This window comes from Orcinus orca, chromosome 1 (assembly GCF_937001465.1).
Source record: "Orcinus orca chromosome 1, mOrcOrc1.1, whole genome shotgun sequence".
Classification (NCBI taxonomy): Eukaryota; Metazoa; Chordata; class Mammalia; order Artiodactyla; family Delphinidae; genus Orcinus; species Orcinus orca.
In genome coordinates, this window is record NC_064559.1 from 192307100 (window position 1) to 192332121 (window position 25022).

The 25022-nt window shown below is 45.4% G+C and overlaps 1 protein-coding gene across 4 annotated transcripts in view; it reads right to left on the reverse strand.

Annotated features, from left to right (window-relative positions):
* Nucleotides 1-1070: 1070 nt before the first annotated feature.
* The window catches only part of CEP85 (centrosomal protein 85), a 32845-nt gene continuing 8893 nt past the window's right edge, over nt 1071-25022 (reverse strand). For 2 of the 4 annotated variants that reach the window (XM_004266648.4, XM_033422510.2), the window contains exons 3-14: nt 23311-23463; nt 16992-17683; nt 16036-16169; nt 15506-15623; nt 14261-14446; nt 9905-10057; nt 9527-9681; nt 8274-8388; nt 7293-7343; nt 4561-4668; nt 3181-3406; nt 1071-2789 (exon numbers count right to left, since the gene is read on the reverse strand). In XM_004266648.4, the coding sequence (XP_004266696.1) occupies nt 2629-2789; nt 3181-3406; nt 4561-4668; nt 7293-7343; nt 8274-8388; nt 9527-9681; nt 9905-10057; nt 14261-14446; nt 15506-15623; nt 16036-16169; nt 16992-17683; nt 23311-23463 (2252 nt within the window). In that variant the 3' untranslated portion in view covers nt 1071-2628. Of the gene's footprint in view, nt 2790-3180; nt 3407-4560; nt 4669-7292; nt 7344-8273; nt 8389-9526; nt 9682-9904; nt 10058-14260; nt 14447-15505; nt 15624-16035; nt 16170-16991; nt 17684-17996; nt 18205-23310; nt 23464-25022 lie in introns of those variants that run through there. The other 2 variants (XM_049699261.1, XM_033422511.2) reach the window with 2 other exon arrangements.

A 25022-nucleotide genomic window follows, 5' to 3' on the forward strand; every position in this document is an offset into this window, starting at 1 on the left:
CGCCCTTTTCAGCCTTCCGAGCTGGGGCTGACAGTGTGAGGCTGGGGAGCGAGCTGACGGCAGGAAGGGCCGGGGAGGGCGTGCGTGAGGGTTTGGCAGAGGCCTCCCCTTCAGCCTCGCGCGGGTTTGCTGCACCCAACTAACTACCCACCCCCGGTGCCACGACAGCGCTGCTCCGCTCCGGGCTTTGAAGTCTTGGGCTGTTTTCAAACCTAAAGTTCCCCCGCTAGGGAGCTTCGCTTCACGGGATGCCCCCCGACCCCAACACGCATACACTGCCCCAGGGGCCACCCACACGTAGCTAACCCCGCGGCACACCACAGCACGGAGGGCCTCTGATTAGAGATTTCCCCAGAGTTCATCTCCGCTCAGATCGGCAGGTTTAGACAAGTGAGGGTGGTGGCAGGAGACGGGGCCACACCCTCACAGAGCCAGATGGAGGCCAAGGTATGAAAGAGGTTTCTAGTTCTGGACTGGGTGGAGGTAGAGGTTGGTGTCAGGACTCCTGAGAGTCTGGGCCCTTGTTAAAGATACACTGCTGGTCTTGGGGTGGCCCCAGCCCCACCCCAACTCCTCGCAGAAGATGGCACAGGGTGCAGAGGAAGCAACCAGCCCAACATTGGACCCCCAGCCATCTGTCTGGGGTTGGACATGACACCCCTCATTAGTCCTCCCAGGTCCAGGGCTCCGAGAACAGCCCAGGAAGACAACCCTAGCTCCTGGAGGCAAACACAGAGTCCTGCCTTACCCTGGGGAAGCCACTTCCTTACAGCAACCCACAGGCAAAGACTTCCTCCTCAGAGGATTACTGAAACTCAATGACAAACTTGCTCTGTGACTCAGGGCAGCTTCACCCAACAGAAAGTGCTGTGGGAAGAGATCTTATCTGTCCCCACAGAAAGACAGAGGAGCAGAAGTGGTAGAAACAGACTTGAGGCTGGACCTGCCAAAGTTCCCTCCTTGCTGCTGTTTGGAGAACTTGGCTAAACACCCAGGCTTTGGCTCCAACAAGCCAAAGTGAGGGGTGGAGTACGAGCTGATGGTGATGGAAAGCAATGGGAAACCGAGAAGTCTGTTAAATTTTTATTTTGTAATCAAAATAGGCAATACAAACCAGTTGACATAACAAGGATTCATATAAATAACTGCTTATAAACTTTATGAGGAAAAATACCCGTGAGCATGGTGGCTGGGCTGCCAATACAGGGTGGAGACCAACCAGGCAGCTCTGCCTTTAGGAGGCAGGAGCCCAGAGGCTGAGGGGATGGCTGGGTGGGGCTGCTCTGAATGGAAGGGATAAGTCACTCCATAAATAAAACACAAACTTGTAAAAACACTTATGAAGGAGTCTCATTCAGGCCAGGAGTGAGGTCCAGGATGCTGCCCTGCCAGCCCGAAGCTTAGCAAGAATCTCCCAATGGCTGGCTCTGGACTCCTGAACTACTCAGTGCTCCCCCTTCCCCACACACAGCCTGGCTTGGCCTGGCTCCAGATCTAGAGGAGGCCCGGGGCTGGCCCAACAACCAGATACAAACAACTACCAGATGCTCCCTCAACGAGGAGGCAAGAGAAACCAGAAAGCAGAGGGTCCAAAGGCCCCGGAGAAACAACGAAAAACACTGAAAGTTGTACCTTAAAGCTGACCTGTACTGGGTACTCTGAACTCTCAAGGAGCCCAGAGCAGGAAAGGGAAAGGACCCCCAATCCCAAACACAAGAGAGGCACAAATCAGAAGGCCAGGCACTGGCCCCAGCCCCGGGGGGAAGGGGGTGAGCAGCTTGATAGTTGCCCTGCGGTATCCTGGGGGAAAATCCTGCCCAAACCCAGAACCATAGAGGAGTGAGTTTGCACTCAAGGGGGCTACCTGGCCAGCCTGAGAACAAAGGAGAAAGGGCTGTGCTAACCACACGACCAGGGCCCCAAGGGCACAGGGCAACTAGAGTGGGGTCTCCTGTAAACGGGCATGGTAGCACAGATGAAGAAGCCCTGGTTATAATCCCTGGGCTCCCAATTCTAGTTAGTACTTTGCTAAGGAATAGATCACCCTGAGGCATCTATGAGAACAAGAGCCCTGAGGAAGAAGCAGTGGGACTGGGCCTAGGAAAACCCAGAGCCAGCTCAGGTCCCAGGAAGGCTGGCACATGGGGCCTGAGAATTCTCAAATGGCCATTGTTACTGGTACTCAGCCTTTCCTGGCCCCTCTAAGGAACTCTGGGCATCAGCACGACCAAGGTATGGAGTGGGAATGAATGTGGAGCCATCCCAAAGGATGGAGAAAGGAGGTAAGCGGCCTGCTTGCCTTTGACGTCAGCCAGCAACTGGGAACAGTCTGTGAGGACTTCCCAGTCTACCTGCAAAAGTTAATTATTAACTCACCCTCAAAGGGTGAATCAGGATGACAGGACAAATGCAATCCAACAAGGCAAAGCCAGAGTGGGGCAGGGCAAACAAAATTCTCTAATCAGCCCTTGGCCCCAGATGCAGCGCATACCTCCCCTCCATCCCTTCTCTCTGGGAATAGCAGCAGACAGGAGGCAAGAGATTGTCAGGGCAGGACCTGCTGGACCGGGCTCTCAGCAGACCAGATTCTCCCTTGGGGAATACAGCCTGTCCCACCCCCAGCATTCCTCACTGTGTGACACAGTTTTCTCCCATGTCCTGGGCGTATCTGTCTGACATGGTGGTCCTTAAGTCCTCGATGTCACGGCGTAGCTGTTGAACCTCTTCTAGTTTCCTCCTGATCACATCCGGCTTCTGAAAATCTAGCTGAGTCCCTGCGTGCTGTGTAGCTGGGGAGGAGAGCATTTCGAGAGATTATTAGTAAATCACTCAGGAGACACTTTCCTGTGGAAAGCGCAGTATGGATATGCAGTGCCATAAGGCCTGTGGTCTTGGAACATGGCACTTTTTAAAAAGCACCTAGGAATAATGGGCTGAAATCTTGCTGCCTAAGGGCCACGTTTGTGTTTGTCCTTCACCCAGGTACCCCATAAGGATGCCTGTTTCCAAAACAGATTTACTGAACGTCTACTTTGCAAAACACATAAACTCCCAGAGGGTGGTGACCAGGTCTACGGAGCCCAGTTCACACATTACCAGTAATGATGGGAAAGGTAGATAGGGGTGAGAGGAGAATGAAAGCCACTCTCTCCTGGGTCCCAGACTGGCCTGAGGACTCACAGTGAATGCCCAGGAGCAGGGAGAGACTGGGGTCATGCCCCTGGGCCCTCTGGGTCACAATGCTACAGACAGCCTGCAGATCTTGAAGGCAACGGGCCAACTCCTGATGCAGCTCAAATGCCAGCTGGGCCGTGTCTGATGAAGATGGGGACCCTGATTGGGCCTGGCGCAGGTGTTCTTGGAGCGTCAGATTCTTCTCAATGAGGTCCTGGTTCTGTACTGAAAGCTGAGCAGACAGAGAGGCGAGCACATTAACCCAGGCCCAGGGAAAAGCAGAGTATCTGTGCATGAGTGTGGATATATGTATATATGTGCGTGGAGGGGAAGCTATGAGTCAAAGGCGATGTCCCCCCTCCTTGCACTCCCCTCTTCCCCCTCAATATCAGGCCTAGTTTCTCCTGCAGGTAGGTTGGGCCCACAGGGCTGCAGCATTGGAGGGGAAACTGCACCCCAGCAGACTGAGTCAGCAGCCTCCAGGTTTCTGTTCAGGAACCAGAGAAGATACTCCCGCCCCTCGGAACTCTATCTGAAGCCAGTCCCTCAGCCAACTCTGTTAGCCAGGCTATCAGAGAAGGTTTAACGTGAACTGTGAAATCTGAGGAGACACTGGTTTCAATCTCTCCCTGCCACCCTGACAAAAGTGGCCACCAGCCAGCCGGATCAGAGTGTGTCAGAGGAATAAAGCAGGCAAGAAAGACAACAAGACAGCTAGTGGCCACTGGGTGGGTTGGGACGAGGCAGGGCTGAAGCAGCTGGGGACCTGGAGGACATAGTGCTGAAACGTGTCCTGCCTTTTCAATCCTTCACCTCAGTGGAGTCAGGCTTCACTACAGAGATCAGCTATTCATGTCTATCTGTGTCTCTTTCCCTCCCTTTCCCAGAACAGCTTAATGCACACTCCTTCCCTTCCTACCTCTATTCTGTTTTAAAGACACTGAATAGACTTTCTCCTCCAGTCCCCACCCTTCACCCACACTGGGCCATGTGACAATCCTAGTTCTGGGAGACTCCTTCCTCAGCACTTGGGCAGTGACCTTGGCCGCCCCCTGCCGACAACTCTGTTTACTCCATGAGGATCACCAAACCTTCAATCTTCTTGAACCCTTCATCCCCAACCCCACAAACCTGTGGCTGTGGGAATACAAAATAAGAGAGAGTGATCGTCCATATCCAAAAAGCATTCCTGGGTAATTATGGCCACTCAAAGGCTTAGGACCTCTAATATAAAGGATGATGCAATGTCCCTTCTTACTCCTCTGCCAAAAAAGCTTAGCAGGGACCTCCCAAACGTGGGGGCTCCTGTGGGAGAAGGGATCGGGAGGATACAGAGAAATCAGGTTTGTAAAGACAGTACCAAGAGGCCTAGCTGTTGCTGCTCACCTCTTTCACAGCTGTGCGCAGCTGCTGCAGGGCTGTCTCCCTCCTTTGGGCCTCCTCTTTCAGGGCCTGGCTTGTTCCTTCTTCTTGAGCCACTTCCTGCTCTAGGCTCTGCATCCCATGGCAAGGAGGGTGGGAGAACACATCAGGGGTAACAAGTCTACTTCAGACCATATCGCCTCTGGTCTGGACTATATACATAGTAAAGCTCCACCCTGCCCACACACTGCTGCTAAGAGATTATTTTACAACAGCCCTGGTCTGTGACTTCGCATCAAAACCCTTCTCTAGCCCTTGACCATGTAGCAATAGAGGCCAGCTCCTCAGCAGGGCATTCTAGGCCAGTCTGGCCCTTACTTACTTTTCTATCCTTATCTCTTTCTACCCTCCACACAGCCTCTACTCCAGTCACACTGAACGACTAACTGGCCTTCATCCCCAAAGGTTACAGTTCCAATACTGTTGCTCACTCCTCTTTCCCCTTTGCCCAGAATGCCCCTCTGCTCTGCCAAAACCTTCCTTAATCTGCAAATTAGCTCCAATTAATCCTAATATTGCCCTGCTACTCATACCTCCATCATGGCTCATGAGTACATTTGTTGGCTGTGCACATGATTCCTCCCTCCACTAGACCATAACTTTCTTGAGGGCAAGGAACGTCCATTGAGTTGAGTTCAATTATTTATCGAGCAATTACTGTTGACAGGCACTGGGGATACTAAAAAGAATACCAAATCCCTGTCTTTGAGGAGCTCACAGCCAAATGCCCTTGACAATACTGTATATTAAATGTTTTTGACAGAGATGAGAGAGCACTCTCTCGGGCACCTAATCTAGTTATAATGCGTGCGTGCGTGCGTTTATGTGTAGGGGTAGTCAGGGTCAAGAGAGGGAGGTATTTATATTTGTTATCTTCTGCCTCTCATTCTGGTTCATTCCAATTTCCCCCCAGTTTTGAAACTGACTTGAACAAATAAAGTATAAGTAATATTTCTGAACTTTTCCATTTTGTATTAATAAAAAATTTAGCAGCCAAGGAAAACGTCTCACCACTATGAAACACCCAAGGTGACCATTTTGAATCCACCTAATTCCACCAAAGTCTCATCATGGGTAAATATACTATTTTAAATGCTGTGGAACCTCAGAGTTCCAAGAAACATACTTTGAGATCCACTAAAAACTACTAAAATCCTGGGATTTTAAATGGATGTAGGGAATTCCCCGGCAGTCCAGTGGTTAGGACTCTTCACTTTCCCTGCCGAGGGCCTGGGTTCAATCCCTGATCGGGGAACTAAGATCCCGCAAGCCGAGCAGCGCAGCTAATCGTCATAATAATAATAATAAATGGATGTAAACACTCACTAGGCTTGACTATCTCCTTACAGGACTTGAAATATGTGAACTAAATAGACCCACATAATGACAAGGGTAGGACTGCAGCTTTCAGTTCTTCCTCAGTGGACGTGCATCTCTCCTGTTTGGTGTGAAAACCTCTATTAGAGTCCAAAGAGAATCTGTACCTAGGATTTCTTGGAGAACCCAATTAAGGACACTCCTACTCTGGCCCAAAATAGAAACCAGGAGTTGTCTTTTTCCTTATTCTTCAACCTCCTACATTCTATCAGTCACTGATTCCTCTCAATTTTACCTCCTAAAATTCATTTAAATTTGTCCCCTCACAACTCCTTCTTGCAATGCTGCCTTATGCATCATCCTTCATCATCTCTCACTAGGATTTCTGCTACAGTCCACTGGCCTCCAGCCTTGTAACTCTCCAAGTGCCAATATTCTTCCACACTCAAGCCTGAGTTGCAAACCTGACCACATCACGCCCCAATTAAATACTAGAGTAGATTCCCATCACCTACCTAAAGAATAAAAGCTAACTTGGTTGAACAGTCCCAGCCCTCCCATAGCCCAGTTCTCCATTTACCACCTTACTTCAACAATATCAAACTGCTTGCAGCTCCATGTGCAAACCCTGCTGTTTCATGCCTTCATGTTCCTACCCATGCTGTTCCTTCTATCAGGAAATACCATCCTATCCTGTGCCTCCTCATCGACTGGCTAACCCTTCCTCCTCCTTCAAGAAGGCTCATGAGTGCTTCCCTGGTGGCGCAGTGGTTAAGAATCCACCTGCCAATGCAGGGGACATGGGTTCAAGCCCTGGGCCGGGAAGATCCCACATGCCGCTGAGCAACTAAGTCCGTGCGCCACAACTACTGAGCCTGCGCTCCAGAGCCCACGAGCCACAACGACTGTGCCCACATACCACAATTACTAAGCCCGTGTGCTGCAACTACTGAAGCCCGCGTGCCTAGAGCCTGTGCTCCGCAACAAGAGAAGTCACTGCAATGAGAAGCCTGCACACTGCAATGAAGAGTAGCCCCCGCTCACCCCAAGTAGAGAAAGCCCATGTGCAGCAACGAAGACCCAATGCAACCAAAAATTAATTAATTTAAAAAAAAAAGAAGGCTCATGATCTCCAGAAACCCTTCCTTGACCTCTCTACTTCCACTGACTCTTCTACGCTCCCCCAGGATAATATGGATGCTCTAACAGTACTGTGCTAAAACCCCTTCCCAACAAGAATGTAGGCTAAAAGCACTGACTGGGTCTCATTCTTGTGCTCCTAACACCGAGTAAATTGCATGGCAGAGAATAGTGTTGGTTGAATTCTAGAAATTCCATCATTAAGTCCTGCCCACCATGTCCCGAGGACTCCAGCTCACCTGTACTTGTGAACGCAACTGATCAATCTTCTGCTGTTGCTTCTCCACAATCTGAAAGGCAAAGTTATCAAGGAAGGCTGTAAGCACATGCTGATAGTGAGGTCAGAGGGCAAGAGGCTGTACTAGGATCTGTGGTCTGGCTCTTAGCCCAACTGGCTACAGCCAGTCAATAGTGAGAACAGAGTGAAGACAAGTTAGCTCTACCTACAGAAAAATAACCCAGACTCCCTATCCTGGCTAACTAGCTTCACACTCCTGTGCTCTAGTCACAAAGAGATTTAAACAAAGAGGAATGTAGTGTGGACCTATGACCACCATGGGGAAGTCGGGTGGAGAGAGACACCCTCACCCTGATGATTGTAGGCCAGTAGAATCAACTTCATATACAGCCAGTGTATATTCTGGTTCTTTGGTAAAGGACATGACTGAAAATTCAGTTTAATGAAGCTTGTCCTATCCAGGGCTATGACAGTTATCATTACTTATAGCTTTGGTCACACTGACTGTTCGAGGAGAGAACCTGAACAGGCCTAGTTTCCTGTCCTTTGAGACCTCAGGTACTCTCTGAACCATTTCTGGGTCTTCTTTTTTGCTGACCTTCAACCAGTCTCACTGCTAGGCCCCGAGCTCCTTCTTCTCTGCTGAATTAGAGCCCCCTCACTGGGTAGAACTTTGCCCAATGCAAGAGGTTCTGAATAGGGCCTGAGCCATGAATGAAGTGCACCAAGCTTCAGTGTACCATTTTGGAGCATATAAATTTGGATGTTCAGAGGCATGTCCTTCCCTAACGTTGCTTGCCAGTCATAAGGATGAATATCTAAAATGCAAATTTATTATGCAGGGATGACTTCTCAGAAGGAGAGGAAAACTCTGGGCAGCAGATCCTAGAGGGTTCAGGGTCAGAAATTCATGGTTCCCTACCAATACCCAATCTTTTCTTTCCTAAGCCTACCCCGTTACAGCCTGGACACCCTCAGTCACCTTTCGAAGGGAATCACATTCCTTCTGCCAGGACTCCATTTCCACTTGGGGACCTTCTCCCCATTGAGCTGTATCTTCTCCACTGGCCGCCTCCACACACTGCTTATCTTGCAGGCTGAAAAACAGTGGCCTCTTAAAGAACTCTGAAGTTAGAGGGATGTGGCTTTGATTCCTGATTCCGCTATTTACTGTATGTTTTGGGGCAAGACATTTACACCCTTCCAAGCCATAGGTGGGGATAATGTCTTAGGTCTGTATAACGTAGGGAGTGCCACACAGAAGCTGCTTGCTCAGTCTATGCTAGTTCCATTCCCTAGAGGTCAGCATCTATACAATGTGCTACCAATTCTCTACCTGCCCAACGTTTTTTTATTCTTTGTTTTGATATTTAAAAGTAAACATTCATCACATGTATTTAAATTATAAAAGTCACATGTATACAATGCAGAAATTTTAGAAAATACCAAAAAAATCTTTTTTCTTTGCACATACAGTCTGGGGCAGACCCAGCTATGTCCCCTAACCTCGCTTCTGACTCCCTCCAGTGGTCTCCTCCCATGGATCCCCACAATCACTTTCATCATGGCCCATCTGCTGAAATAAACAACAGGGTCACTGTGGTTGAATATGGGATGAGAAATCCAATCCATCCCATTAGCAGCTGGATTTGGTCCAAGAGGCTGCTGAAACACAGCCACTACATTTTCAGAAACTTCTATTAACATGGAGGAGGCTCCCAAGACACCCTGAGAGTACATTATGGCATCCTGTTTTGTTCTCAGAACCTGCTGTGGCAATCGAGAGCAATCCCTAGGGCTGAGGAGAAGAAACAGATGCTCCTGGTAGGCTTTACCTTGCAAGATTCAAAATGTGGATAACCTCCAGTCCTCAGCACCAGGATCTACTTTTGCAAATATAGAGATACTCATTTTCCAGTTTATGAAGTGCTCCCGTTCATTCAACACATACATATTCAAGGATTATTATCTAGTATTATTATGCCAGGTACTGGATTGGAGCCTTCCAAAGGATACAGTGACAAATCCCACCCCACTACGCCACTATACCCCCCACATTCCATCTCAAAGACATAGTCCTTGTCCATAAACAGCTTTCCTATTACTTACAATCCAAAGAAAATGAAGCTCAGAGAAGTGAAGTGATTTGCCCAAAGTCACACAGGTAATGAGTGGGGTAGCCAGGACCAGAACATAGCTCTCCACTCCTTTCCTCAACCCCACAGGGGTATTTACCTATGTCTAGTGGAGGAGAATTCTGCTTCCCTCTGTCTCAGGCTTTCCAGTTGAACCTCCTTCTCTCTGCAGGCTGCCTGGGTCTCCTCGAGCAAACTCTCCAGCTCAGTCACTCTCTCCTGCAGCTCTGTGCTCTTCAACTCAGAATCCTTAAGCTGAAAGACAGGATTCCATGCTTAGGTCAACAGGCCAAGGAAGACTCTGTCTGGGTATCTCAAAAAATTTGCAGTTCAGTTGTGATATGAGTGTGTGGACATGACTCCTTTGGGATCTTCCTTTCAGAAAGCCACAAGGTAACTGCATGCAGCAGAGGCTGAGAAAGCCCCCCTGCTTGGCCACTCCCTTCTTGCCCCAGGTATGCCCAGACATTGCTGCTACCTGCTGGCTCTGCTTCTGATGGTCTTCCAAGGTGGGCAGGTCAGCCAGGTAGCGTTCCAAGGTCTCAATACGCTGCTGCTTCTCCCGGTTCTGCTCTGATTCCTTCTGACATTTCTTTTTCAAATTATTGATATGTTTATCACGACCCTTGACCTGTTGGGAAGAAATGTCGAGAATCTGTCTCCATTGACTCCTCTACAACCCCGAACATCAACTTTTTTTGAAGTGATGTCTTTGCCCTTAGGGCTATGAATGTTTTCCAGTACAATGAATGCAGGAAGCTGATAAAATTTTGCCATTTGAGATTAGGGCATAAAATGCAGAGTTAACACACAAGAACTTTCTAATCAAGGGCAAGGAAGGGGGGCTCCTTTGGCAGTTTTCAAAAATTGGTAGCTCTACCATATAATAAGGAATCTGGGACTTCCCTGATAGGCCAGTGGTTAAGACTCCGTACTTCCACTGGAGGGGGCTTGGGTTCAATCCCTGGATCCCTGGTTGGGAAAATTCCACATGCTGCACAGTGCAGCCAAAAAAAATTTGTCTGGTCTTTGTCCAGCTTCCTGGGAGGTAACTTCTAAACTCTTAGAATATCCCAAATAATAGAAAAGGAGTATCTTTGTTTTTCTTAATGGACCAGAGCCCACCATAAATGCATTTATGCTAATGAGATGACCCAGAATGCAGACTGGTCACTATAAAGACCGATGGAGTTGAGCCCAACTCCCTGTGAAGAGGGGACAAAGACAGGAGATTGAGTTCAATCATGCCTACATAATAAAACCCCAATTAAAAATTCTGGACACCGAAGCTCAGTGGAGCTTCCTGGTTGGTGAACACATGGATGTGCTAGGAGGATGACATGCTCTGATTCCAAGGGAGAAAAGGTATAGAAGCCCTGCTTTGAGGACTTTCCCAGACCTCATCCTATTTGTCTCTTTATTTGGCTTGTCCTGATTTGTATTTTTATAATAAAGCTGTAATCCTAAGTAATCCTGAGTTCTGAGTTGCTCTGGTGAATTACTGAACCTGAAGGGGTCATGGGAACCCCTGGATTTATAGCCAGTTGGTCAGAAGTATATAGGCAGTCTAGGGAACCCAAAACTTGCAGCTGGCATCGGAAGTAACAAGTAAGCATAGTCTTTTGGGGGACCATGCCCTTAAACCTGTGGAATCTGATGCTAACTCTAAGTGGTCTGCATCAGAACTGAATTGCAAAACTAAATATAACTGTATATACAGTAGACATACAGCCGGTCTGGTCTGTTCTGTTGAGATAGGTAATGCATTATTCCCTAAGCACCACATAGGATATAAAGCTAAGCAATCATCTGGAAGGGCTAATGAGACTCTAAACTCCTTGAGAGGAGGGGCTGTGTCCATTTTGCTTACTATCATATCCCCAACACACAGCACAATGCTTGGCACTGAGCAGGCAATCAATTAAGATTTGTTGAATGGGGCTTCCCTCGTGGCGCAGTAGTTAAGAATCCGCCTGCCAATGCAGGGGACACGGGTTCGAGCCCTGGTCTGGGAAGATCTCACATGCCGTGGAGCAACTAAGCCCATGTGCCACAACTACTGAGCCCGCGTGCCACAACTACTGAAGCCCACCGCCTAGAGCCCATGCTCTGCAACAAAAGAAGCCACTGCAATGAGAAGCCCGTGTACTGCAACGAAGAGTAGCCCCCCTTTCACCACAACTAGAGAAAGCCCGCACGCAGCAATGAAGACCCAACACAGCCAAAAATTAATAAATAAAACAAATAAATTTAAAAAAAAAGATTTGTTGAATGGAAACTTTTTCTTCACTATTATGGCTTTTTCTTTGGCTCATGAAAAAGGAAGCTGGAGGAAGTAAGAGAAAGCAGAGAAAAGGTAAGGCAGATCTACTGATGCCAAAGAGGCACAGGCCTAATTTAATCCAAAGATAACACAGTACTGAGAGGGATCCCTGAAAATCAGTCAAAACCTTTACCCCAGGTACAATCTTTAAGCTCCATGTGATTCTCCAGATTCTCACATTTTAATATGCATCAGAATCACCTGGGAAGCTTATTAAAAATGCTGATAACCAACTGTGAATTAAAAAAATGGTAGACTGGCCAGAGATGTTTATCTTTTCTCTCTTCCAAAACATCTCTAAACAACAGGAGAAAAATAAAGTACTGATTTTTAAAAGTCAAAAGAGGAGACAAAAGTATACAAGATATTTCAACATGTTTTCAGAAGATAAAAGTAATTGGGGGGATAAATGACTTGGAGCAAAGGAGTTATAATCTGCAGTAGGAGTTACAGACAACTTGGAAAACAATGTGCCCTTCACAACCAGCAAGAACCCCTGTACTTGAAGCACCAGATACCTGAGGGAGGTATGTATCAGCCATAGACCTGAAAAATAGGGGGATTCACTAGAAGTCTATATTCAGGTTAGCTGGATACCATTCTCAGCCTAGGTTTCCCCAAAAGGAGACTGGAGATTTATTTTCCGGAGAAAGCAACTGAGAGAGAGTCAAGCTCAGGGATATCAGTCACAGCAGAGAGAGAGAGAGAGAGAGAGAGAGAGAAGCACTGTGTTGAAAATCAGTATAAGTAAAAATCTATGTATAGAACTGTGGGACTTTAAACCTAATCTCCTTCTCAGTGTTGAGAACCCAAAGGCCAAAATCATTCCTGTCCCCAGTCTCTCCACCAGGCAGCAGGCTGAAGATTCTTTCCTAGACAGAGTGAGATGAGACATTCAGATACTGATATTTGAGGGTTCCCAAGTGCAAAGGGCAGACTAAGTCTGATCATCCCACAGGGAAGCCCACCGGGCCACTACCATGAACCCAGAGCTTCCACGCAGCTTTAAAATACTACTGATACGTTGTGGGGTTTTTTTTGTTTTTTTCTTTTCTGGCTGCAGAGCACGGCATGTGAGATCTTAGTTCCCCAACCAGGGATTGAACCTGTACCCCCTGTAGTGGAAGCGTGGAGTCTTAAGCACTGGACCACCAGGGAAGTCTCTAAAATACTACATTCTTAAATATGAGCACTCTTTCGTTCAAGGATCACCAAGCCTCTAACATGAAAGACACCAAAATAAAAAGACCTGAAGGAAACAAGAAACAACACTATGAGCAGATGCAGATATCCCAAAAGGTATAATCAATATCATCAGAGAAAAGATATTGCATTCATGAAACAAAAACAGCAAAAAATTCAATAAAAGAATACTATTCAGGGCTTCCCTGGTGGCACAGTGGTTGAGAGTCCTCCTGCCGATGCAGGGGACACGGGTTCGTGCCCCGGTCCGAGAAGATCCCACATGCCGCGGAGCGGCTGGGCCCGTGAGCCATGGCCGCTGAGCCTGCGTGCCGCAACGGGAGAGGCCACAACAGTGAGAGGCAGTGAGAGGCCCACGTACCTCAAAAAAAAAAAAAATACTACTATTCAGAAATATAGAGGTATATATCAGGAGAAAGAAAGAAAACAGTTGAGGACAGATAATTCTGTGGAGTGGGGCTGGGCACAGAACCACTAATTTTTACTATAAATATGTTGATATTTGATAACATGTTGGTTATTTAACTTAGATACATGTATTATTTTGATTAAAAGTTTCTTTTTTAACAAGCCTCTAAGTCTATGCTGTACCAATGGCACCAACATCACCTGGGAGCTTATTAGAAATGCAGGATCTCAGGGCCCCCTTCCCTCCCACAACTACTGAATCCGTATCTGTATTTTTATCATGATCTCCAAATGATTCTTAAGCACATTAAAGTTTACGAAACACTGCTTTAGCTGACTTTGATGCAAGTGGTCCAGAACTAAACATTATTAAACTGGTCCCCCAAGAATGTCTGCATTAGTGCAACCTGTGAACAGAACCAAAAGATTTAGCTCCTTCTATGATAACCAATCTCACCCTAAGCAATTCTAAGAGCACTGGCAAAAATGTTAAAACTCCCAAAATATCTGCATATATGGGATTCTTCACCTACTTTTTAGGTAGAGTGAGGAGAAACCAGGCTGAATGATGTACCACAGGTACATCTTGCCACAGCACAATCTCGTATGACTGCCCAGGCTGATTTTTCCACCCAGGCCAGCTGGTAGCCCATCACAACCTGGGACAGTGAGGGATTATACGGCTTTCCCTCTCTGTGGTAGTTTTGTGCAGATGAAGCAGAAAGGAGGGGTTCCATTTCTAACAGATCAATCCTGCATAAGAAGTCAATGTAGGGGGTTTCACCCAATTGGCTCCTCCAGGTTCCAAGAATAGGGGCCAGAAACAGCTTAGGGTCTGGCAGGAGAGGGCTGACTGCCAACTCCTTTGTGAATTAGAAAGCTATCAGCTCCTTAGCTCACCCTTTCTTCCTGTTTCTTCCCCTCCTCTGAATGCTTCTGCAATGCCACTTTGAGTGACTCTCTGATGAGCTGGACTTCAACTTCTGAAGCAGAGAGTTTCTTTTCAAGCTCCATCTTTTCTTTGCTCAAGGCTTCTGTCTTCTGTGCAAACTGTGCACGTAAGAAAGTGTTCTCTCGCTGCAATTCCTGCAGAGAGATTCTCAATATATAACTGTTCATTACCCTGACAGTCCCATACACGTTACTTATACCTAGTATACTTTGTGGTCAAATATCACCTTTCTCTAAGAATTTCTTTAAGCAGTGCTTCTCAAAGTGTGGTCCTAGAACTAACAGCTTCAGCATCACCTGGGAATTTGTTAGAAATGCAAATTCTTAAGCCCAACTCCCAGGCCCAGTGAATCAGAAACTCTGGGGATGGGTCTCAATAATCTGTGTTTTAACAAGCCCTCCAGGTGATTCAGATGCATACTCAAATTTCAGAACCACTGGCTTAAAGCAATACTTGATGAGTTGCAGTGTAACAAAGGAATACAGGACACTGTATCAGAAGACCTGGGCTCAAGGCCTGGTTCTCCTCCACTCATTCTCTGTATGACTTCAGGCAAATTCTTCCTCCTTCTCGGGCTTCAATTTTCTCATCAGTAAATTAGAGGACCGAACTAGATTTTATCTAATGGCCCTTCTCACACTAACATTCTGATTCTACAAGATGGAACACTATCTTAACAGGCCCACTAGGTGGCAAAGCCAGTACAGTACTATAATCTGTCTAACAGACATCACTCAAAAGCCCAAATTACAGAAGAAGCTTGGCCAACTTCTTTTAGGGCTACTGACCTAAGTGAGAGCATGGTTTCCTTCAGCTGCTCCTAGACATGGAAGAATAAAAGTGGGAATGGTTCTAAATCCTGCATTACCTCTGCTTCCCCCTCCATTTGGCCAGGGCTGGTATATTAAGACTTCTCAAAACATCACTCAGTACATTGCTCTGCCTTCCTTTTCTCCCAAGTATGTCCTGATACCAAGGCACCTGGACTTCCACTTGATCTACCCTCAAGCCTTTTCTGCCCCCACAAGGGCAGAACAGGAGATACTTTATAATTAAGATGTTTACTCTTTGAGGGCAGGGACACCTTATATCACTTGGTTCATTTTCTATCTCCTGGATGCCTAACAGTGCCAAGCACAGGGAAGATACTGGGTTATGACAAGCAGAATGCCATCCTGGCTGCCAAGGCTTACCTGCAGCCTCAGCAAGCAGACATCCCCAAAGGGGGCAGGGCGGCCCAAAAGAGCACTGTGGACTTGTAGTTCGCTCTCTCGCACTTTCTGCTCCAGCTGAGAGATATGTTTCCTCTGCCTGCAAAAGCCGGAATAGAATGAGGTCCAGGGTCCTGACACAAATCCACTTGCAATATAAGCCCCCACTTCCCTTAGGTACAAACCACACTTTGTAAGCAAAGACCCTGGATTCTGGTCAGTGCTGTTTCCTGAAGGAGGAAGAGCAAATGAGAAAACTGACAGGGGAAATGAAGAAAGATCAGCTGCGAAGAGTCAGCTGCCTCCTTTAGGCACTCCCCACAGCCCCTGCAGAGATATGCAACTGGCCTATCACATTACTCACATACTGGACTAGGCTGCTTACTGACCTAGCTCTACCATGAGGCAAGGCAGGGTCCTAAACAGAGGAAGATGCACTGCCCTTGGGAAGACCTCCTTAGTGGGGGCTGGGACAGCAGAGGCTAGCCCTATGACACCCCTTGCCCCCTTACTTGTCAATAAGGAGCTCCTTTTCCTTCAGAAGGTTTTCATTACTGTTCAAGATGCTGATCCACTGTGCTGGGTCTAATGTGGGCAATGAAGGAGAAAAAGCAGCAGGATGGTGGCAGATGGCTCCATTCTGAAGCTGAAAGACAAGCAGGCCCAGAGCAGCTTAATCTTGACCTATAGGCACCTGAAAACACCTGAGCTACAGCTGGGTCTGCAGTCAAGGCTTACTTTGGCTCAGTCTGAGAAGGCCCACTGTTTATGAAATAATTTTAGCTCTGATGTATGACTGGAAAGAACCTGCTAGGGAGAGTTCTGCCAGCTGGACACTCCCTGCTCAGAAAGGCTCCAGTTTCTAAGAAAAGGTCAGTTGTCTTTCATTATCTGGCAACAGAAGCTAAACAGGAGCTAAGATGTCCTCACCAACCAGGAAAGGAGAATGTGTCCTGCTTCCTTTCTTCCCATTCTTAAGCAGCACAAGGACTTTTTTTTTTTTAAACCCAAAAGTGTTATAGTGGAAAGAACCTGGGATTCAAAGATAGTTTTTGAACCCTAGAACTCTGCCACTCACCAGCTCTGTGACCCTGGACAGATTACTTATTCTAAGAAACTGGTAAATTTCTACATTTACCTCATCAGAGTGCTATAAGGATTAAATAAGATTCTGTATGTTAAAGTACCTAGCCTAGTGACTGGTACATAAATACATACACACACAGTCAGTGCTGGTGTCCTAACTCTGGGTTTCCCTTTATAACCCTCTGCTTTGGAGAAACTATCTGGTGTTTAATTAGACCACCAACAGATTTGATGACATTCACAAGACTTCATTTCCTATCTACAAACATCTTTCCTCCTTTTTACAAATGCTTTCTTTGGAGTCAAAACTTATAGGACAAAACCTATACAGTTCTATGATCAGCACAGAAACTGCAAAATCCAAGGGAAGAAGGGTCTCTACCTGCATTTGTTCCATCTGTAAACGGATCAAATCCAGCTGCTGCTGACAAGTGCTGAGCTCACAAGATCGCTCACGGGGATGCCAAGGGTCAGGATTCAGTTGCCACACCTGAGAAGGTAGAGGCTTGGAGAGCCCAGGAGCAGGCTGGAGTCCCAAAGGAAGAACCCCGCTGCCACTAGGGTGTGGTCCATTCCGCTCACATACCGCCCCACTGCCTGGTGCCTTCTTGGTCTCAGGCAACACTCTGTATAACTCCTTGTTTGTGTCGGTTCTTGGGTTGTGGAAGGAGGCTCGGTAGTGGGGATCTGAATAAAGCGTCTCCATCACTGCCGACTGATTGAGAGTAGACTCCATATTGGGAATATCAAACTTCCTTGCCTCTTCTTCTCTTTCATGGCCCACTGCTGGAAACCAGGACTGCTCAACTCCATTCTCTCCAGGAGCACCACAAAGATACATGAAATCTCTAGATAGGCCTGGAGAACGTTTCATTGCACCGAGGTCTCCATTTCTTGTCATCCCCACACTTTCAGTCAACCCTGACAAAGGAAGTTTGGAAGAAGAGGGTCCGGCAGGAGAATTTGGCTTGGCAGGAGAGGTCCCCAAAGTAGAAGGCATCACATGGGCTGTTGGAATGGTTACGTGGCTTTTGATGGGCTGGAAAGAAGGACTGCTACTCGAGCTGCAAAAATCTGCGGAGAGAACAGTCTTCCGTAAGTCAAAATAGAGGCAGCAAGCTTTCTTGACTTTGGCTGCTATGCCAGACATTCTCTGCTTGTCCTAAGACCACGCAGAAAGGGCACTGTCATCACAAGTATCAGGCAAAAAACACAGCAGCCTAAACAGGAAATGTGTGTTCTAGGACCTCAAATGCCATTCACAAGGCAAACCAACAAAAGGCAACACTGGCTTCACTTTTAACTTATACTCTGTCCTTTGTATTTGAATAAAAAATCCTGCCAGTCAACAAAGCTGAAAATGGAACTTAAAAAAAAAATCACTTACTTAAGGGAAATGGATTAGATCCTACTCTTCTAAGAGCTGGGTAACTCTAAGCTATAATCCAATCTAATAAAAATGTCTTTTCCAAGGGCTGCCAGAATCCTCTGTGATCTCCAAAAGCTCCCCTGTGAAGGTGAGCAATGAATCTAAACTATCCGAAAAATAAGGCGAACTGGATAGTGCTGCTTTGTATCTAGGGCAGGGAGCACAGCATCTGAATCAGGATTCTTTTCTCTCTCCCACACACCAGACCTGACTGCCGGGATATGTGAAGTTATTCTTAGTAACTCTCAGGTTTCATTCTAGCACAGTGAGCACTCTCAAGTGGTAAACAGTGAAATCCTCTTTTTTATATTTTGCCTTTTATTTACCCACTTGTTTGTATACAACTGTGATTTTTCACTTTCCTTCAGACTGGACTTATGTTTCCTTTAGCTCCTGCCTAGTCTTGGGAGACAACTCGCTGATTGGCCCTGCTGTAGAAGGTTCATATTTCTACATATTTCCAACTTTCAAGTGCTACTCTGAAGAGGACTACAAGGTCACAGAATTAACACAGGACAGTGGGCTGCAAGTGAAGAACAATACAGGAATATGAGGAAACACACGTTACCTTCAGCAGGCAGAAAACTGAGTGAGGGGGACAAGGAATATAAACGTCTTCCTTTTTCAACTATGTCTAGTATTCTTTTCCAAACTAAGCATGTCTACCACGGAGAAGAGTAGACGTCCGATTTGTTTCTTTTCATTTTCCATCAACCAACACAGAACACACTCAGCTAATGAGGACAGACACTAACCTTTTCCAGAATTATATGAGTATAGATCAGCTATCATCTTCTCATATGGGTTTGTAAGCAGCTCTTTAAAAACACAGGCAAGAGCTTCCCTGGTGGCGCAGTGGCTGAGAGTCCGCCTGCCGATGCAGGGGACATGGGTTCGTGCCCCGGTCCAGGAGGATCCCACATGCCGCGGAGCGGGTGGGCCCGTGAGCCATGGCCGCTGAGCCTGTGCGTCCGGAGCCTGTGCTCCGCGACGGGAGAGGCCCGCATACCGCCAAAAAAACCAAAAAAAAACAAAAAAAAACCAAAAAAAACACCCAGGCAAGCCAAATTATCCCTTATAATATATGCATAGTCTCTAATTTCCTCTACTCAGATGATCGTGCGATATATAAAATGCCATACTAAGAACAAACAAGAAACAAAACCACCAGTAATTTTTGATGACATGCATCAGTTTCTCAGGACCAAGAAAGGACATTTCAGAGTCAAAGGACACAGTTTTTGATGTCCCAAAACTTAAATACAGAACTAGTCAACAGGGTTAAGGTAGACTGGTGGTGATGAAGACTTCTAAGACTAGTAAGGTCTCTATTTGAAATCTTCCATAATGGCACCATAATATCCACTCTCACCAAGTGTCCCCACTCCCAAAATATAATTATGGAACAGAGGACAGTAAGACTGTGGTTGTGAGGGCTGCTACTATGCTGAACTCAGCAACACCTCCTTCCATTCTCCATCCACAGCCCCACTCTCTCTAAAGACTCACCAAATTGTTTTGAGCCCATAATGCCTAGCAGTAATGGCAAAAACAAAGCCAAGAAGAAAGGTACCAGCTGCCCAAGAGAATATGGTTTTTCTAATTTTCTGGTGAGTGTGGTCCACCTACGGATGATGAAGTGAGGTCTTTGGCAGCATTTGTCACTTATCTACTGGGTTTATCTATTTATATTAAGGAAACTGTAATCCTCAGAAAGTGCTATAAAATGTCAAGTTACATCACACTTGCTAAGTCTGGTTTGTGTTTTAGAGCATTCTGAAACGAAATAGCAACACATTTTCAAAAGGGTCACTATCATCTACAATTTTCAAAGGCTTTCCAAATTTAGTGTATGGGATATGTGATTTTTATGAGAAGTTTACAATTCCCCAAATCACTGGGTTTTTGCCACTTCAAGGATATATTTCTAAATCTCTCCTTTCCTCAAACACACTCCCTGCCCCTCAACCCCCATCCCCGCCTAAAGCAATTTGTTCTTTCTAGCAACCTCCCTTTCTTGGTAAGGGTAGACTTAGCTATTGCTAAATTTTGATCACTTCTGCCTACATCACTTACTGGTTTATGAAGTATGGTAGTCTGAATTAAGCCAGTGACAATTTCAGTCTTTATCAAAAAACTGAAAGCCTTCTGAGCTCTCCAGTACCCACCTCTATCCTGTCCCTTGAGAATCTTCAAGGTAAAACACCTTAGAGAAGGGTAGAATCAAAAGCCTAAATGGGTAATTCCCTGGTGGTCCAGTGGCTAGGACTTTGCACTTTCACTACCATGGACTGGGTTCAATTCCTGGTCAGGGAACTAAGATCCCACAAGCTGCACAGTGAAGCCAGAAAAAAAAAAACCCTAAATGTCCATTGACAAATGAATGGATAAAGATGATGTGGTACATATACACAATGGATTATTACTCACCCATAAAAAGAATGCAATAATGCCATTTGCAGCAACATGGATGGACACAGAGATTATAGTACTAAGCGAAGTAAGTCAGACAGAGAAAGACAAATATCATGTGATATCACTTATATGTGGAATCTAAAAAAATGTTACAAGTGAACTTATTTACGAAACAGAAAACAGACTCACAGACTTAGAAAACAAACTTATGGTTACCAAAAGGGAAAGGTGTGATGGGGAAGGGATAAATTAGGAGTTTGGCATTAACATATACACACTACTATAGATAATTAATGGGCTTCCCTGGTGGCGCAGTGGTTGAGAGTCCGCCTGCCGATGCAGGGGACACGGGTTCGTGTCCCGGTCCGGGAGGATCCCACATGCCGCGGAGCGGCTGGGCCCGTGAGCCATGGCCGCTGAACCTGCGCGTCCAGAGCCTGTGCTCTGCAGCGCGAGAGGCCACAGCAGTGAGAGGCCCGCGTACCGTAAAAAAAAAAAAAAAGAATGTACTATGCAATTAATATATATATTTCCCCAAAGGAATAAAAAGCACACATCGAGTCACACACAATCTGTGTAACAATTTGACTGAATGAGATATAGCCAGTCAATTCAATGGGGGGGAAAAATCTAGACCATTGTTTGATGTTTGTAAGTCCTATTATTTAGTCAGAATGAAAAAGGTCCCATGACTGCACATGTAGACAAAACCTTAACAAGTCACAACTACCTTGACAGTTAACACTTTTGATTACACAAGTGATGGAAAGAACAATACAGGTGGGAGATCTGAATCTGATAACTAGCTGTGTGACATCAGGCAAGTTACTTAACCCCTCAGGGAATTTTTGCTACTCACCTGCAAAAAACTGGATTAAGTGATTTTAAAGTTCTGTCTACCTTAAAGTCTATGATTCCATTAACTCAATATTTATTGACACTGGGCCCATATACACACAGCTGTCAAACTATTAAAATTAAATCCCAGGGACTTCCCTGGTAGTCCAGTGGTTAAGACTCCCCACTTCCACGGCAGGGGGCGTGGGTTCCATCCCTGGTCGGGGAACTAAGATCCCGCATGCCACGTGGTGTGGCAAAAAAAAAAAAAAAAAAAAAAATTAAATGCCAGGTGTCCAGGAGTCAGTACTAGTAGTAGATGTAGTTGATGTGTTTGTTTTTCTCCTTTTCATTCTTCTTTTATTTTTTCCAAACATTTTTTTTTAAATGCTTTACTGAGATATAGTTCACATACTGTACAACTTTCATCCACTTGAAACATACAATTCAATGGTTTTTAGTACATTCACAGAATTATGTACCCATCACTACAATCAATTTTAGAACATTTTCATCACCCCCCAAAGAAATGTTTTTACCCTTTAGCAGTCATGCTGCATTTACTCTAACTTCCCTAGCCTTAGGCAACCACTAAATCTATTTTCTACCTCCCTACAGATTGGCCTATTATGGATATTTCACACAATATGTGGTCTTTCGCGCCTGGCTTTTTTACTTAGCATAGATGTTTTTAAAGTTAATCCAGTTTGTGGGGGGTATTGGTACTTCATTTCTTTTTACGGCTGAATAATATTCTATCATATGGATATACCACATTTTACTCATCTGTTTGTCAACTGATAGACATGGGGTTGTTTCCAATTTTTGGCTATGAAGAATAACACTGCTACGAACATTTGTGTACAAGTTTTTGTGTGGATGTATGCTTTCATCAATTCTCTTGCGTATATATACCTAGATTTGCTGAGTCATAAGGCAACTCCATGTTTAATCTTTTAAGGAACTGCCAAACTGCTTTCCAAAGCAGCTACAACATTTTACATTCTCACCAGCAATGTACAAAGGTTCCAGTTTCTCTACATTCTCACCAACGATTGTTATTATCTTTTTGATTATAGCCATCCTAGTGGGTGTGACATCTTATCAGATGCACCAAGTACCAAGGTAATTAGTTTTGTGACTTTAATCAGCTCATTTAATCATTTTGAAATTCAGCTCTCTCATTTGTAGATTGGAAATAAAATATTTCATAGAGTTCTTAAAGGTATTAATGAAAAAATGTAGAAAAAAATTTAGCACAGTATGCATCATAAAGTATTTGATAAACAGTAATTAATTATTATCATTAGGTTTTCTGCCCTCCTAGGAACCCACCATCTAAATGAAGAAACAAAATACTCTTGTAAAGTACAGTCTGACAGTTAATACTTAAGTGCAAAAACAAGTGACAGAAAAAAATAAAGATATAAAATTGCAAAAAGGAAGATCAGTAATGGGAGGAAGAAATTGGAAAAGCTTTTTCATACGTGTCATTAAATCATAAGATAAGATAAGCATAGCTAGGAGGGGCAAGAGGAGATGAGAACAGCATAAAGGGGCCCAGATTAAAGAAGGAAAGAGCTCAAGTAACAACAACAAAAAAAGGTTCTGCACGTAGCATAGTTAAGACAACATACCTGGTGACAGTAAGAAATATGTTTGAATGGGATAGGGCCATATCACAGAATTGGGGACTCTGACCTTTATCCTCCAAGTAAAAGAAACAACTAAGGATTTGCAGGAAAGGGAAACTATGAAATCAGGCTTTTAGAAAGATTAATCTGGTAGGAGAGGGAAAGACCTGATGCCAAGAAACCTATTAGAAAGTTGTTTCAGACAGGACAAACAGTAGAAGTTGAGAGGAAGGGACCGGCTGTGAGGAGCATAGGATAAGAAGAATCAAGAAGACTCCTTGACTGAATGGATTGGCTTATGAATACTCTGGAAATGACAATGTATGTGGAATACAATTTGAAATTGACAACACATTTTGGTAATCAAATCATTAATCCAAACTTACCCTCCGCAATGTCTGAGCATGATGTGCCAATGGCTGTGTCCCCACTGTCGGCTATACTTGAACAGCGGCTGAAGCGGCTTCGAAAGGCCTCCGAGATAACTGGGGTCTGCCATTCAGTCCCCAGGGAACCACCCCTCTGAATCACATTGGAACCTGAAACAAGTGGCATTTCCCACCTTTAGTGTGAACCTGCTCAGGTAACCCCACAAGACTTTTTAAAAAATCGCTTAAACCTATTAGAGAATAGTGGCACCCCACACCTTTCTTTCTCCTGTGCCTATTTCAGCTACTCTGAATTAGTTAATTTTAGGGAGTTTTTTTTTTTTTTTAATAAATTTATTTATTTATGGCTGCATTGAGTCTTCGTTGCTGCGCACAGGCTTTTCTCTAGTTGCGGCGAGCAGGGACTACTCTTCACTGCAGTGCATGGGCTTCTCATTGCAGTGGCTTCTCTTGTTGCAGAGCACAGGCTCTAGGTGCACGGGCTTCCGTAGTTGTGGCAGGCAGGCTCAGTGGTTGTGGCTTGCGGCCTCTAGAGCGCAGGCTCAGTAGTTGTGGCGCACAGCCTTAATTGCTCTGCGGCATGTGAGATCTTCCTGGACCAAGGCTCGAACCCGTGTCCCCTGCATTGGCAGGCAGATTCTTAACTACTGTGCCACCAGGGAAGCCCAGTTAATTTTAAATGGAAATAGCATAAGAGGTGAGAATGTTCAAAGACAGAAATAAAAACTACCAAGAATCCAGGGGTACTGGGACAGTAATAGTTAATAGCAGCTCCATTCTTTGCAATCTAGAAGCCACAGCACTTTACAAACATGATCTCATCTACCTACTCACTGAAAAGTATTATAACCCCTGTTTTGCAGAGGACAGAGCTGAGATTTGAACCCAGGCTGTCCTGATTCCAATAACCACATTCTTTCCTACAGGATTTCCTACAGGTGCTTTTGGCATTCTGGGCCTGACAATTCTTCAATGTATAGTCTACATATTACAGGATGGTTAAGCATTCCTAGTCCCTCCCCGTCAACTAAATGCCAGCAGCAGCCCTCACTCCATCCCACCATCACTATAAAACCTGAAAACATCCCATATGTTCCCAAATGCTCTGCAAGGTAACAGGCAATCCAGTCCCCTGCTGAAAACCACTGCTTTGACTGCATCAGGGTACCCTTGTGGTTAAGGTAAATCCAGATCAAGATGAGTCTTATAAGTTAATCTGAAGAGTTTGTGGGGCGGGGGCAATGCAAAGAAACTACTAAAGTTTCTGAGCAGGTAAGATGAAACAAGACTGATGAGATTTATTTGACTTTATCAGCTTGCTGTTTGAGGGCTGGTAGATACAAAGTGTTCAATAAATACTTGATTTACTAATATACTAGCAAAGAATTAAATTCAAATTATTTTTTAAAAACCACTGTAATTTTTCTAAACTTTATCTGATGATCCATGTAAACAAACAGGTAATGGTAGCTACTTATCCATTTAAAGCATCAGAGTTTGAGCTGAAATCAGAAAATGTGGTTCTACAGACTCTATGATTTAGCGGGAAGCAAATGATATTTGAATTTAGTGCTTCTCTCGTCTTTTTTTTTTTTTTTTTTTGTGGTACGCCAGCCTCTCACTGTTGTGGCCTCTCCCATTGCGGAGCACAGGCTCCGGATGCACAGGCTCAGCGGCCACGGCTCACGGGCCCAGCCACTCCGCGGCAT